The 15,830-nt window shown below is 40.6% G+C and overlaps 2 protein-coding genes across 25 annotated transcripts in view; one reads left to right on the plus strand and one right to left on the minus strand.

Moving 5' to 3' along the window:
* The window catches only part of ADGRL3 (adhesion G protein-coupled receptor L3), a 1,804,713-nt gene that overhangs the window by 393,153 nt on the left and 1,395,730 nt on the right, over nt 1–15,830 (minus strand). For all 24 annotated transcript variants that reach the window (XM_033915103.1, XM_033915068.1, XM_033915049.1 and 21 more), the window contains one exon: nt 4,250–4,561. In XM_033915103.1, coding sequence (XP_033770994.1) covers nt 4,250–4,561 — 312 coding nt within the window. The remainder of the gene's footprint in view (nt 1–4,249; nt 4,562–15,830) is intronic.
* LOC117345890 (transcription factor BTF3-like) lies at nt 9,413–10,168 on the plus strand. The gene has a single exon (XM_033915183.1). The coding sequence runs from the start codon at nt 9,424–9,426 to the stop codon at nt 9,910–9,912; it is 489 nt and encodes a 162-aa protein (XP_033771074.1). The 5' UTR covers nt 9,413–9,423; the 3' UTR covers nt 9,913–10,168.

Below are 15,830 nucleotides of genomic sequence, written 5' to 3' on the forward strand. Positions count from 1 at the left end.
GAAGGAATGAGGCCGGATTGGCCCATCCGTCCTAAAGCTCCGCCTACTGGTGGGGCCTAAGGCGCGTGGGCCAATCAGAATAGGCCCTGGAGCCTTAGGTCCCACCTGGGGGCGCGGCCTGAGGCACATGGGCCAAACCCGACCATGTGTCTCAGGCCGCGCCCCCAGGTGGGACCTAAGGCTCCAGGGCCTATTCTGATTGGCCCACGCGCCTTAGGCCCCACCAGTAGGCGGAGCTTTAGGACGGATGGGCCAATCCGGCCTCATTCCTTCGTTGGCTGCCTGCCGGACAGGCGGGTTTGGCTCCCGTCTGTCCGGCCAACTTCCAAAGGTACGGGGAAGGGGGGTGGGGGGGTCGTGGGGGTCGGCCAGGGGGGTCGCGGGTCGGCTGGGGGGGAGGGGGGTTTGCGTCGAGGGCAGGAGGGCCTGGGATCCCTCCTGCCCGTAATGTAGTGCGGGGTGGGGTTAGGGGGTCGCCGTGGCCAGGAGGATTTGGGCTCCCTCCTGGCCCAATATTGTCGGGGAGTCGGCGGTCCTTCGGGGTGGGGGTGCGAGTGGTCCTGCCGAGGGGGGAGAAGAATCGGACGTCGAGGGGGGGCATCAGGCTTTCAGGATGGGGACAGGACTTCAAGGGGGGACAGGCAGATCTTCAAGGGGGACAGGCAGACCTTCAAGGGGGGACAGGACTTCAAGGGGGACAGGCACGGAGAGGCGGGGCAGTGCACCGAAAGTCAGGGTGAGTCGGGGCAACCAGAGGAGAGTCGGGGCAGTGCACCGAAAGTCAGGGTGAGTCGGGGCAACCAGATGAGAGTCGGGGAGGGCGAAAGGAGAGTCGGGGTGGCCAGAGGAGAGTCGGGGAGAGCGAAAGGAGAGTCGGGGTGGCCAGAGGAGAGTCGGGCAGCATGCGCGTTATATGCCTGAGCGCGGTATAGAAAAGTTTTTGTACATATCATCGTGATTTCTGCGCGCTATACCCCTGTGCGCGTTTTACAATGGTGCGCGTTATATCCGCGAAAATACGGTAGATTGACACACAGATATAATATTAGATAGAGAATGCATATTGTTGAAGGAATGTCACCCATACATGAATTCAGTTTGATCCTCAGTAATCAATAAAGGCAGAACATCCTGAAGCCTAGAAGCTAATAATTTGGTGTAGCATCTACATTTATCATCGAGAGTGGTCTATAATTGCCAACATGTTTAGGTATCACAATTATTGTTGCTTCAGTGAATGTCCCATCAGCTTTCCCTTGTGGTGCCATATGGGCAAAAAACTTTTGTAGAAACTGAGTTAGCATTGACTTAAAGGCTTGATAGAATTCAATAGTAATGTCATCTGGTCCTGGTGATTTATTAGTTGCCATGCTGTTGAAAGCATCAATAATTTCTATAGTTGATATGAGAGATATCAATTTATCATGTTCCAAATCAGGCAGAAGAGGGAGAGAGATTTCCTCAAGAAATGTACATGGATCATCATCATTATGCAATTCTGTCGTGTATAAGACCTCATAAAACTTTTTAAATTCCCATATCTCAGCAGTAGTGGAAAGTACAGTGTTGGCCGTACTAGTTAGACTGGTAATAGATTTACGCTCTTTTTTTGTTTTAAACATGATGCCAACAGGTGACCTAATTTATTGTTGCCTGCATAATAGTGGGCAGCTTGAATAAACACAGAGTGAGCAGCAGGGAATTGTATTGGAATCTGTATTTCTGCAGCTCCGTTAAGATAAGAAAATTGTTGATATCAGTTTGATGTTATAATTCTTTTGTTTTGATAAGGTTTTCAAGCTTATATAGCTCTTTAGTGTTTTCTTTTCAATCATAGAGCTAAAAGTTATGATCACTCCTTTGATATACGCTTTGAAGGAGTCCCAAGTGATACTCCAACTGGTATCTTCAGGAATATTAAAAAGAAAGAAGTCAGTGATAGCTTTTTCCACATGCTCCTTGAAGCTGTCCTTTACAAGCAAGCTAGAATTAAACCTCCATGTCTTGGATGGTCTTGATAGAATTAAATCATCCAATGTAAGAGTTATAGCAGCATAATCTGATATAGAAATCGCCTTGTTTGTGGAGTTGCTAACAAACTGTTGTAGGGAGCTACTGATAAGAAACATGTCGATCCTGTTCTTACTTATGCATAGAGCACACTGGATTTCAATTAAGGTAGCTAAGATTTCAAATGGACTCTCTACCATGTGTTGGTCTTGTAACTCACAGGAAGGCACGCTAACTCATATGATCTATGACTGTTTGCATCTATCAGTCTATTAGAGCAAAGTCTGGGAAACCATTTCTACAATCTTGAATATACAAGATCCCTTAAATTTGCGCATTATCATACTGGGTCAACATGGTCTACTGCACACGCTGCCTGATCATAATGCGAGGCTGCTTAACGTCTTGTTATATTTTGCCCTTAACAATATCTTACATTGTTGGCAAGACTTATCTAAGGTGAATTATATTAATTGGTGGAATACGTTATGCCTTACAGTAAAATATGAAAGTATCATAGCAGAAAGGCACAAGTCTATGAGTTCATTTATCAAAATCTGGAGTCCGGTCAGCTCTTATTGCAATACAGGCTGATGGCATTCAGTTATTGTGTTAGGATATAGATATCTACAACAGAACTTATGCATTATATCATGGATTGCTATTCATATTTATATGGGGGTATAACTCCATTGTTCCTCTGAATTTTGGATATTGTATATGGTTATGACTGCAGGTTGTGCTGACACTCTCTTTTAGGTAGGCAGGGATCAGCTTGTATTGCATAGATAATATTTTATGATTCTTTGCTTTGTACAACTTGTCTGTATCTTGCCTTGTTAACATTTATTGTATTTTTGCATTTTATTAAAATCAATAAAATCTTTGAACTGAAAAAAAAATTAATTACACTTAGACACCTATTACAGAATCATGCCTAACTTAAAACTTAGGGGCCTATAATGTAGGCCAGGGTCTAAAAGGCATATATTATAGGTGTCTAAGTCCTTTAGAGAATCACACCTAGTGGTGCCTAAGTCCTTCTCTGACTACTTTAGAGTTAGGTGCCGTTAGGCACCATGCAATAGGTGCCTATTTTTTTTGTAGAATCGTGCCTAAGAAGATAGACGTCTATCACCCAATAAATGTTTTATTTTTTTCAATTATGAGCTTGATAAAGCTCACAATTGTAGCCAACTTACTAATTCAATGAAGCACCTAACTTTAGGCAGCTATTTATTTAGGTACCTATCTTTAGATGCCTCTTAAAGAATTTCCCCCTTACTGCCTCTAAATAGGTGGCTGTAGGGGCTCAGGTGCTAATGGGAAATTAGCATATGACCATTAATACAGAAAATAGAAATATCGGCCATTTTACCCTGTGGAACAATGGACTTATGTGGGAATGACCCACATAAGGACATGATACTTCCAATGCAGGAGATGCCAACAAGTTGGCATTTCTTGCATTGGAAGTATTACGCTTTTATATACATAGTATTCTGATTGCTTCACAGCATACTAAATTCTGTGGTTTCATCTTTAATGTGTTTCACTGGATTGTTTTACTGACCTGCATCCCTTAATGTGAAGCGTCTAATAATAAACTAGTATATCAAGATCATGCCTTTGTACAAACAAAGCACACTTTGAACATCTGCTTAATTGAAAGATCACTTTTTGACTTTACATTTTTCTGCAAGATATGCCGTAAAGCTTTTTGATGTGTTTTTATTCAGTTCACAATTCATTTTCACAAGGTAGTATTGTGGTGCAGTGGGAAATATTTACAACATTTTACATCAACTTCATTCAGGACACGACACACTAAACTTCATATGAATTGGCTAAATTCTATGGAAGATATGACAAAAAACATTGTGGTGTTTTGATTTTTTTTTTTTGGGGGGGGGTTCACAGTGTAATAGGCATCAAAATCTATATAGGTACTTTATGGCGCTTAACACCACTATGGGCATGGCTAATGCTGGAGGTGGTGTTAGGTGCTGAAAAGTGTCTATGTAGGCACGATTCACGACAGACATAAGCACCAGAAATGTAGGCCTGGAAAACCCTGGCCTAAATTTCCAGCAGCTTTTTTTCTCACAGACATGATTCACTATGCAACACTGTCACACGAATGACACACGATTGGCAGCCACTTTGTAAGTGTCCGCCAACATCAGTGGCATATAGAGAATCTGGGCCTAACTTTATAGATCATTCCATATGGACTTACCTACTGTCCCTACGGGACATGGCTGTTTTGCCAGCAGTCCTTGCCGGGTCTTGAACCACGTGATTTCCCGTGCTTCTGTAGCCTCACAGCTCTCAGCTCCAACAGCCGGGAGAAGGGAGGATGCTGGAGGCATACGGGTAGTGAACTCATCTGGCATGTCCACATCAGGGTATGGCATGGTAGTACTCTTGTTTCTTCTGCCCAATACTGAATTAGTAGTGGTTCGTCCTGTGCTAGTAGTGGTGACTCTGAGTGTCGTACTTGTGGTCGTACTGCCCAAGATGTAAATAAATGGTTTTGATGGGGACATTTCTGAAACAAAAGGACAAATGAACTTCAGTGATTCAGCTATGAATAAATTTCATTTTGGCCAAGTAGAAGTTATTATAGCATACAAAAAAAAAAAAGAAAAAAAAACATTATCTATTTACAGGATTAGAGAATGACACAGGGACAAATGTTTCCCCATCCCTGCGGAAACTTATTTTCCCATCACATCCCCATGAGTTCTTTTCCTGTCCCTGCCCCATTCCTGCAAGCTCTGTCCTCATCTGCACAAGCCTCAAACACTTTAAAATCATAAGTGTTTGAGGCTTGTGCAATTAAGGCTGAGCTTACAAGAATGAAACAGGGACAGTGACAAAACTAATGGGGACTGGGAAATTAAGTTCCTGCGGGGATAGGGAACAATTTGTCCCCGCGTCATTCTCTAAACAAGATGGATAAAATAAATGATTTTTAAAAATCTGATTTTTTTAATTTAAATCAGATTTTTGTTAAATTTAAATTTGATTTAAACTTTTTTGAGGGAAAATCTATCTAAAGATAGTTTTCTGTTTAAGAAACTTTATAGTCTAAAAATTGTTCATTATGAAATAAGGATTAGTTTTTAATTATGCAGCTTTAGGTTGTGTATTCATACAAGGTTTACATTTTTGGGCAAATGAATTCCATTAATCCATTCATGTCATGGGCATGGTTTAAATCAAATCTTTCTGACTAGTGATTTAAATCATTATTTAAATTGATTTGATTTAAATCAAATCTACCCTGCTATTTGTGAATCCACATTTGTAGGTTTAAATGAAAATGTTAGTGACTTTTGGTTTTATAATAAATTCTTGAAGGTCTTTATGAACATTTCTCTTAAGAAATCATCATTAATTATGTACACTTACTATAGTAGTGTAAAACTTAATACAAATTTATAAGATAGAAAGCAAACATTTTAAAAATATGTTTTCTCAGAGACAAACCCCCAAAGGGGGGCATAGAGACAGAAAGAAAGGAGGGCAGGGAGACAGAAATGAAGATAGACAGAGAGAAAAAGAAAAAGGGGGCAGGGAGACAGAAAGAAAGAAAGGTGAGGGGGCAGGGAGAGAGGAAGGAAAAGGTGGAGGGAACGGAGTGTGTCGGGTGGCAGGGGGCAGGTAGGGAGAGAAGAAGAAAAAGTTGGACTCGTGGAAGGACAGAGATGTTGGTTGGGGAATGGAACGAGGTCTGGAGGAGACAAAGCATGCAGAAGGCAGAAAGGAGAGAAGAAATAATGCATGCACAGTCAGAAGAAGAAAGTGCAACCAGAGACTCATGAAATCACCAGACAACAAAGGTAGGAAAATGATTTTATTTTAAATTTAGTGATCAAAATGTGTCCATTTTGAGAATTTATATCTGCTGTCTATATTTTGCACTATGGCCCCATTTTACTAAACCGCAGTAGCAGATTTTAGCGCAGGGAGTCTATGAGCGTCGAGAGTAGCGCAGGGCATTCAGCACAGCTCCCTGCACTAAAAACTGCTATTGTGGTTTAATAAAAAGGGAGGGGGTATATTTGTCTATTTTTATATAGTTGTTACTGAAGTGACATTGCATATTTTAAAGTCATCTGTCTTGATCTCTTTGAAAATAAACCACAAATATAAATGATAATTAACATTTTCTCTGCGTACAGTGTTCTTTTAAATTTTATTTTTGGTAGATCATTTTAAATTGATCATTTTAAAAGTAACTCGCAAGCTAAAAAATTATGGGTACCCCTGCTATAAAGAGTACTAAGTTCCCTCTAAGCTGAGCAGGAGTCTTCCATCTACAGTCCTGCCAATGGGTGGCATTGTTTCACTATCACATTTTCAATAGCGAGGGACAGGCAAGCTCTGCAGGACTCCAGGGAATCTGCCTGTCCCGAGCAATTGAACACACAATATTGAAGTACTGGCAACAGTGCAGTTGGAGGATTCCTGCTCAACTTAGAGGGAATAGTGGTACAGAGTACCCTTTATAGAACAGTACTGAATGCAAATTTTTCACATCATCTACATTTTGGCCCTCTTTACTGAATTCAGACCAAAATGTTTTGCTGAAGTAGTCCCCTTAATGCATGAAAGAGCCTGGATTAAAACATAGATAATTTATACTATTTTGACCAGCTTGTTCATTCAGACTTTACATTTTCATGAGTGGTAAGAAATCCATAAAATATCTCCAGCAGATACTGTATTATAAACCTGATGCACTATAATGTATTTTCAAGCAGCTCTGTATATACTCTGAAATATTATTTTCAAAAGATAATAATAATAATAATAATTTATTTTCTTATATACCGTCCAACCAGCAGTTCTGGGCGGTTCACAACAGAAAAAACTGAATCATTTCAGTGAAAAGTGTAGTTTCATATCATAATAACACTGCTACATACATCAATCAAATATACCATTGGTTAAAATATAGTTCCAAACTATTATTATCAATTAAAACATAAGATAAAAAATTATTTAAAAATAAAAAACCTCATCGTGAATATAAAATCAACATTCTTGCTTATCAAATTAGTGAATTTTTAATGATTTCCTAAATGTAAAGTAAGAGAAGGTTTGAGCCATCAACGGATTTAACTAGGAGTTCATCTTCCCAGCCTGATATTCCAGTGTCCTGTCCAAAAAAGTCTTGTAACGGCAGGCCCTTGGGGTAGGGAAGATGAACATACTTGAGTTTCTGGTACATTTTGAATAAGACAGTTTCAAATAGGAAACCAGATAAGAGGGCAATAATCCAAAAAATGCCTTATAACATATACACCCAAACTTGAAGAACACTCTTGCCCCAAATGGCAAACAGTGCAAATTTGGCATAAAAAGGACTGATGGAAAATGGGGAATGTCCAAGATGGCGTCAGGCTTGACGCGCTGAGGAGCCGTTCTGAGGATTTTTCTCCTAATAATATTTCTTAGCGGTTACACCACTTACCCGATGCCTAAACGGAGGGGCCGTAGCGCCGCTGGTGCCTCGTGGCCCACAGCCACCCCCGCAGTTGGTGACATCGGGGAACTCCTCAGACGGATGCAGGGAGTATTTTTGGCGTCGGAGGGAGGCCCGCAGAGGAGTAGCGGCGTCAGTGAGGCCGTGGTGATTCCTCTGAGATTGGAGACATCTTTGAGCCCCGACGTTAGGGCGCCGCCCCCGCAAACTCAGCTAAGCAGCTCTCCAAGGGGTAAGGGAACCCCGGAGGTCGGGGTCTTGCCTTCCCCTGAGGCAAGTAGTCCATCACAGAGCCTGCTGACAGGAGCTCTTATGGATATGAGCTCCTTTGAAGAAGCTGAGGGGAAATCATCTGAGGAGAGGCGAGTTAGCCTTCAGGGACAGCAACAAGTTATTCAACTGGACGGTGAGCACTATGACATTTCTTTACCTTTAATTTCTTTGGAAAAACCCTCAGAAGTAACTCTGGACTCACTATGGGATCTTATGGCCGGACTAGTGAAGACCATAAGTCCCAAACTTCAGTCAATTGAGGGGGAATTATCTCAACACTCTACTGAACTTAAAGAATTGAAAAATGAAATGACTGCCTCTAATTCCTCTGTTCAAAAGCTTGAACAGGAAATTAAATCATCTAAACAACTCCAGGAAACTTTAATGAAAGATAATATTAATCTTAGAAGAAAGATGGAGAACTTAGAAAACAACTCCAGATACAATAACTTAAGATTAATTAACTTTCCTAGGCTACCATTGACACCACCTAGAGAAATGTTTAAAATATATTTTCTTGAAGTTTTGTGGGCCTCAGAAGATTCATTACCTCCTTTATCACGAGTCTATTACTTACCTAATAAGATTAAATTACCAAAAAAGTCGTCGGATCAAGGATTATTGGATGTATCGGAGTTATTGGAAAAATCTGATAAAGAGGCTGTAGAACCGAGTACTTTGATTGTAACAATAGCTCTCTCTATTGATAAAGTTTGGTTGTTAAAACTATTCTTTAAAAATAGACAGAAAGAATTTATGGGCTGTAAAGTGCAGGTATTTCCTGATTTATCACGAGAGACTCAAAAGCGTCGTCGTGAATTTCTTATGTTGAAGCCAGGTGTTATATCTTTGGGTGCTACTTTCTATTTGCGACATCCTTGTAAATGTATAGAGCATCACCGATCAGTTAAATATGTTTTCTTTGAGCCTAATCAGTTGACTTCTTTTTTAGCGCTCTCCCGATTGGAGGCAGAAAAATCATAAGCTCTAAGATTATTGATTAATCCCAGCAATCAGCCCTCTAGCTAACTTTTATGAAAGAGTGTACATTTGTTCAATTCTTCTTCCTTTGTTTTCGATAAGAAATCTTGGATCCAAATTTGAGGACTTGAGCATTTTAGTTTATACATGATTTAAATGTTATTGGAATGTTTCTTGCTTTATGTGGAATTGCTAATTTGCTTTCTGTACAAGATATTATTGATTATATGATTTAAAAATCAATAAATATATTTAAACATAAAAAGGACTGATATGATTATATTTTTTAAGACCAAAAATCAGACGAACAGCAGCATTCTGAACTAATCGGAGTCTTGATAAAGTCTTTTTAGGTAACCCCCAAATAAACAATATCACAGTAATCCAAAGTGGACAGAGCAGTAGATTGGGCCAACAACTGGAAGGTCTCCATGTCAAAGAACTTCTTGATGGTCCTCAATTTCCACAATATTGCATAACTTTTTTAAATGAACAGATCTGTATGTTTCCTAAAAGTTAAGATGTTTCAGTAATTTCCTGAAATCACCTTCATGCTACAGGAAAAGCCATGCTTGCTTCAATTATGTATCAGAAATAAGCTCATATGTTCTTTGAGCAGTTTTTAAACCCGTCGCTCTCCAGTCTCTCCCCGCCGTTAGAAGATGAAAGAAACCATCACGAATCAAGAAAAATTGGCCAAACTTCAGGCTCAAATGTGCATTGGTGGCAAGGGTACTCCCCATAGAAAGAAGAAGGTTGTCCACAGAACAGCTACAGCAGATGACAAGAAACTTCAGTTCTCCTTAAAAAAATTGGGTGTCAACAATATTTCTGGAATTGAAGAGGTCAATATGTTTACCAACCAGGGAACAGTCATCCACTTCAACAATCCTAAAGTGCAGGCTTCCCTGGCTGCCAACACATTTACCATCACAAGGCATGCAGAGACAAAACAACTGATGGAGATGCTGCCAAGTATCTTGAACCAGCTCGGAGCTGACAGTCTGACCAGCTTGAGGAGACTGGCAGAAGCACTGCCTAAACAATCAATGGATGGGAAAGCTCCACTTGCTACTGGGGATGATGATGATGAAGAAGTTCCAGATCTTGTTGAGAATTCTGATGAGGCATCCAAAAATGAGGCAATCTGAATAAGCATGTTAAGCTTGTAAACAGATGAAACTTGAAACCACTGAACCGAACTGCAGTTTTACATTGTGGGGCTCTTTTTGTCTTTCTGTTTTGTTATGTGATCTAGTTTGAATCTGTATTATTTCTGAGGTCTTTAAACACAGCAGCTCATCGTTTCAGTCATTGCTTGTACAGAGAATCCACATAAACTCTGCAGTCTGATTAAACTGAACAAGTCTGGAACTAAAATTTGAAATAATAAATGAAATAAACAGTTAAAAAAAAAGAAGAAGAAAGAAATAAGCTCATATGGAATGGTATTTGATTGGTCCACAATGGTCCCAAGTAGGATCTCAAACATTGTATAAACCAATCAGATTCAGCAACGCTGAAGCAATGTATAATAATCTTGACAATTTGGAGGTAATTTTGTAAAGCACAAAAGTACCCATGGTAGCACGCAAATACTGCACATTAAATGAGCTTATCGCAGGATGTATGCTGCTGTCCCATAGTAAAGTTGCCTTTTTGCCCACATACACTATGCACTACAATAATTTTGCTGAATTTTCTCTAAAGGAGCATGTTTGGGAGTGGAGAGTGAGCATGACAGAACAAATCAGCATGTGAGGCATTCCCACAGATTAATTGATTAGGGTAAACATGTGAGCACTTACCACCCATAAAATAAGTATCAGTAAGGGTTCATGTAGTAACTCTTTGCAATGGCAGTGTACCAATGGCAAAATTAGCACGTGGCCATTAAGAAACTGGGAAAGTTGGACATTTTCCGGTCACAGCACAAGTGGCCTTAGTATATGGGAAAGATGTGTATGTGGCATACCAAGGCCACTTTTGTCATGTCTTTAGCAAAAGGATCACACATTAATCCCTTAGACAGAGGTCTGATTTTAGAGATATTGTAGAGAAAAACAACAGGTTTTGGAAGTCTGATGGCTATGTAAAGACTAAGAGAGATGAGTCAAAAATTACCCCAAGGTTGCAAGGCAACGAGACAGGGATGATGAGGGCATTGTTCATAGAAATAGAGAATGGGGGAAGAGGCAATATGGGTTTACATGGAAAGATACAGAGATCAGTCTTGGCCAAGTTTAATTTTAAATGGCGAAGAGACATCCAGGTAGCAATGTCAAGAGAAGCAGTTTGAAAGCCAGGATTGAATGTCTCTTGATATTTCAAGTTTAGAGAGATAGATATGTGAGTTATCAGCATAGAGGTGATACTGAAAGCCATGGAAGGAGATTAGAGCACCAAGGGAAGAAGTATAGATGGAAAAAACCCCTAAGGTATACCGACCAACAGCAGGATGACACTGAAGGAGGATCCACCAAGTTTCCAAGTTTATTAGGTTTTTATATACCGCCTATCAAGATTATCTAAGCGGTTTTACATTCAGGTACTCAAGTATTTCCCCTATCTGTCCCTATGGGACATGGCTGTTTTGCTAGCAGTACTTGCTGGGTCTTGAACCATGTGATTTCCTGTGCTTCTGTATCCTCACAGCTCTCAGCTTCAACAGTCGGGAGAAGGGAGGAAACTGGAGGAATACGGGTGGTGAACTCATTTGGAATGTCCACATCAGGGATATGCTAACAGTGTCATGGGAAAAATAGAAAGAAGATCATGAGATAACAGAGCCCTGAAATCCACGTGAAGACAGTATCGATGAGTAGGTGGTGATTTACCATGTCAAAAACTTCAGATAGATCAAGAAGGATGAGGATAGAATAGAGGCTTTTGGATTTGGCCAGCAGAGGGTCATTGGAGACTTTCATAAGGGCACTTTCTGTAGAATGAAGAGAGTGAAATCCTGATTGAAGTGGTAAAGGATAGCTTGAGATGAAAAAAGTCAAGACAGCGACGGCAAACAGCATGTTCAAGTAGCTTGAAATAAGAAGGGGAGAAGGGAGAAAGGACGATAGTTGGAAGGACAGTTAGGGTCCAGCAAGGGTTAAGAACACAAGAATAGCCTTAATGGGTCAGACCAATGATCCATCAAGCCCAGTAGCTCGTTCTCATGGTGGCCAATCCAGGTCACTAGTACCTCCTATTGGTTTTAAAAGTATTTCCTTGTAACTTCATCAAGTGTCCCTTAGGCTTTGTATGTTTTGACGGAGTGAAAAATCGATCCACTTGTACCCATTCTACTCCACTCAGAATTATGTAGACTTCAATCAAATCTCCCTTCAGCTGTCTCTTTTCCAAGCTGAAGAGCCCTAACCTTTTAGGTCTTTCCTCATATAAGAGTTTCATCCCCTTTATCATCTTGGATTTTTTGAGGAGTGGTGTAACAAAGGCATGTTGGAAGGCATTGGGCACAGTTGCAGTGGAGAGTGATAGGTTGAGGATATGGCAGATAGAGGGGATGACAATAGGAAAAGTAGTGGTAAGTAGATTGGTGGGGATAGGATTAGAGGAACAGATGGTAATTTTGGAGGAGGAAAGAAAATGTGCATTTTCCTCCTCAGTAATTTCAGGAAAGGAAGATGAAATGGCAAGGACTGAGGGAGGGTTGGTAGAGCAGGTTGAGAGGTGGCTAGGTTGAGAACTCAATGTTAATTTTGTGAAACTTGTCATAGTTGTACTCATCCATTGTCTTTGGGGAGAGTGACGGAGAGGTTTAAGGAGAAAGGGAAGAATCAGAGTATGAATGGGCAAAACCACTGACCCTCAAGCCTTGAATTGAAAAACACTGGTGTAGAAGGACTGAGGTTGAGATAGACACTAAAGACTAACAGAGGATTGTTTCCCATGGTTATCCACAGGGAAGGGAATGGTGATGAGTTCTGTCACCGTGTCATTCTCTATTTGAAATGAATTAAGTTAGTACAAGTACAGAATTTGAGCCAGAGCCATCCAGCAGACCTGGCACAGGAGTGTAAGTAGTGGATTTTAGAGTTTAGCCAGGGGAGGAGTTTGGGACACCTTGCACAGCATGAGGTGGGTAGAGCAAGGGTATTTAGAACAGAGGAGAGAGCCTCATTTATAGACTTGTGTAGCATAGTGATAGAGAGGAGGGTTGAAACAGCGATGGAGAGAATGTCAAGGTTGATGGTCTGAAGATTCTTAAATGTACAGGTGATGATCAGCTCGGGGGTGGGGAGGGTGATGGATTGTGAAAGTTATCAGATGATGGTCATAGACGGGAAGGACTGCCTTGGAGAAATTTGTGATAGAGCAGTTGGAGAAGAAGATAAGATCAAGGCATAAGAGTCAGAAGGGTTGTTAGCATGAAATCATCAAGGATGAGGGAGAGAGATGAATGTTGAAGAAATAAGGAAAGCCAAAGTCAAAGTCAGTGAGGAATGAAGAGAGGGACTTATCAGGGGGTTAGTAAATGACATGGAGGGGCAGAGGTGCAAAAAGACAGATAGAGTGGACGAAGGGGTTGAAATCTGAAGAGGGTGAGAGCAGTAGCCTAACACTCTCTCCACAACCAATTGGATGAGGCAAATGGGAGAATAGATAGCCTCCAAGACACAGGAAGGCAGCCAAAGTAGAGTCATCTGGGCAGATCCAGGTCTTAATCAGTGCAAGCAGATGAAAATATTGAGAGATGAAGAGGTCATAGACATAGGCAAGCTTATTGGAGACAGAGCGGGTATGTAGGAGTGAATCCTTCCTTCCTCACACCTAAGGTTAGGCCTCTCTCTCACTGATGTCAAGAAGTATGAACCATCTTCTGCAAGAAAAATCATCTCTGCTGTCTGCCAGGTACATTCTGGACTTGTTTACAAGAATGATGTGTTTCTTCAGTCAAGGACATCTGCCCGGCTCAGCTCCTGAGAAAGTTGGAGGAGGGATGAGCTGCCATGATCAGTATGTGTCTCTCTTATCTACTGAAGCGGTCTCTCTTATCTACTCAAAGCCGGTACACAAAGACACAGAAAGGCTATTAATTGGGGTTGTTTCTGGATTGGACCGAGGGAGGTCATCTGATGAAAACTAAAGAGAAGAGGTCTAATTAATGAGCAGTCTATGCTGGGATGTAAGGAAGCTTTGATCTTCGCATAGGTTTCTCTACACACACCTTCTAATAATTAAGGCCTGATAAGTACCTCTTGTGACTTAGCTCTCTGTCTGAGAGTGAAAAAAAACAAAGAACTGCTTTTGAAACAGATCTGGTTTTACATCACATAAGGAACTTTAGCACATATATCTGACAGCTTGCTCCAGTGACAAACTGCCCTATCCAACTCGAAGGAATTTTCACATCTGCTGCGCTGAAGGAAACGGATGAATTCCATCTCCCTGTTCTGAGGAGGCAAAACCTTAAAGTGGTGAGAACAAGGAATTATCTCTCTATCAGCGGGGCGTAGATAAAATTCTATTGTTTTGGGATAAGGAACGTTAAGGTCTCGTGGTGATAAACTATTTTTAGATTGCTGCTTTAATCAGGAATTTATTATTATAAGGAATTACCTAGTATATAAGAAATAGTTATATTTACTCATTTACTTAGGGATTATTGTGTAATAATTATGTAATGAGATATATATATCTATTCAGCTATTTTGTGTACAATAATTAGTTATTATTTACTGCTGGCTTGTGAATTATATTTTTCTATTTCTATAATAAAAATCTTTCATATACCTCTGGCCTTTGTATTCGTATAAGTAGGCAGAAATTACTGAATCTGAGAAGGTGTTTATGGGTTGCCGTAGAAACTAGATGCATGTGACTTGTTTATGTAGCCATAATTTGTTATAACCATAAATCTACCTTCAGGTATTCCACAGGGCACAGAAATAAGACTGGTGACATTGTGATGTGATCTGCATGAATAAGGTGGGATTTGGTTGGGAGGACCACGGTTGAGGTTGATATCCTCAGCAGAGAACAAGTGGAGAAAGAAGATATGGATGACAGAGTGGGAAGCAATGGGGGGAGGGAGGTTGCTGCATCACATGCAAAATGCAGGGAGAATAAGGATGGCTGAATGGGAGAGGGTTGTAGACAAAAGGGAGGGCAAGTGAATGGGTTCAAAAGTGAATGGTGTGTTGTTGAGGAGTTCAGTAGTTTGGGGTGAAGGGAGATGTTATGGACAGTCAGCATCAGGAGGAAGAAGAGTGCAGAAGCCATTGTGGAATTGGAAATAGGAACAATGGGAAGAAACAGACTTTGAGCTAATCTTAGACCATGAAGGTGAGAAGATGAACAGGGAGGTAACTTACCAGGAGGGTTAGCGCATGAAAGGCATGGTTATAGCAGTGTCATAGAAAAGCTTCAGGATTTAAATATGGGTAAAAATAAATCTGTGTGCATCTTTGGGAAAGTAATGATTTAGGGTAGTGATGTTTCTTTTTAAATCACCTTATCATGTGATCACTTAAGCACAGCACCCAGGAAAAGGAAGAGGAAAATCAATCAATTCAGATCAGTTGGCTGCTTGGGAATACGAGAAGCCCTTCAAATCACACAGCTTATAGAGTAGAGAACACAGAGTCCCTGCTACAAGGCCCAAAACATGCCTTTAACACACCTCTTTCTAAGTTGGGCATTTGGAGGGTAAGCATTCTGCAAAATGTTTAAAGTTCTTATATCGATTACCGGCACCTGAATATTTTGCGTGAAAAACATGTAAGTGCCGATTTTTGGACATTTTTGTGTTTTGAAAATGCCGTTAACAGTATAGTTTCCAGTTATTATGACTGTCTCTTAGTAGTTGCAAAAGTGAAACATGTAGGGGATGTGTTGGGAAACAATCATGTATGGTCACTAGCAACAGGTATAAAAACAATATCAAAACTGATTCATGTAGATTCTTCAAGAAAGAGCTGAAAATATTAGCTCAACTCATAGCTAGCTGTAAAGTTCTTATGGGAAAAAATTTCCATACAGAAAGGCAAAGCAAACTGTGCAAATGCTATATCATTGCTGTACTTGAAAATAACTAGGATCATGAAAATGAGGA

This window comes from Geotrypetes seraphini, chromosome 1, assembly GCF_902459505.1.
Source record: "Geotrypetes seraphini chromosome 1, aGeoSer1.1, whole genome shotgun sequence".
NCBI classification, from domain to species: Eukaryota; Metazoa; Chordata; class Amphibia; order Gymnophiona; family Dermophiidae; genus Geotrypetes; species Geotrypetes seraphini.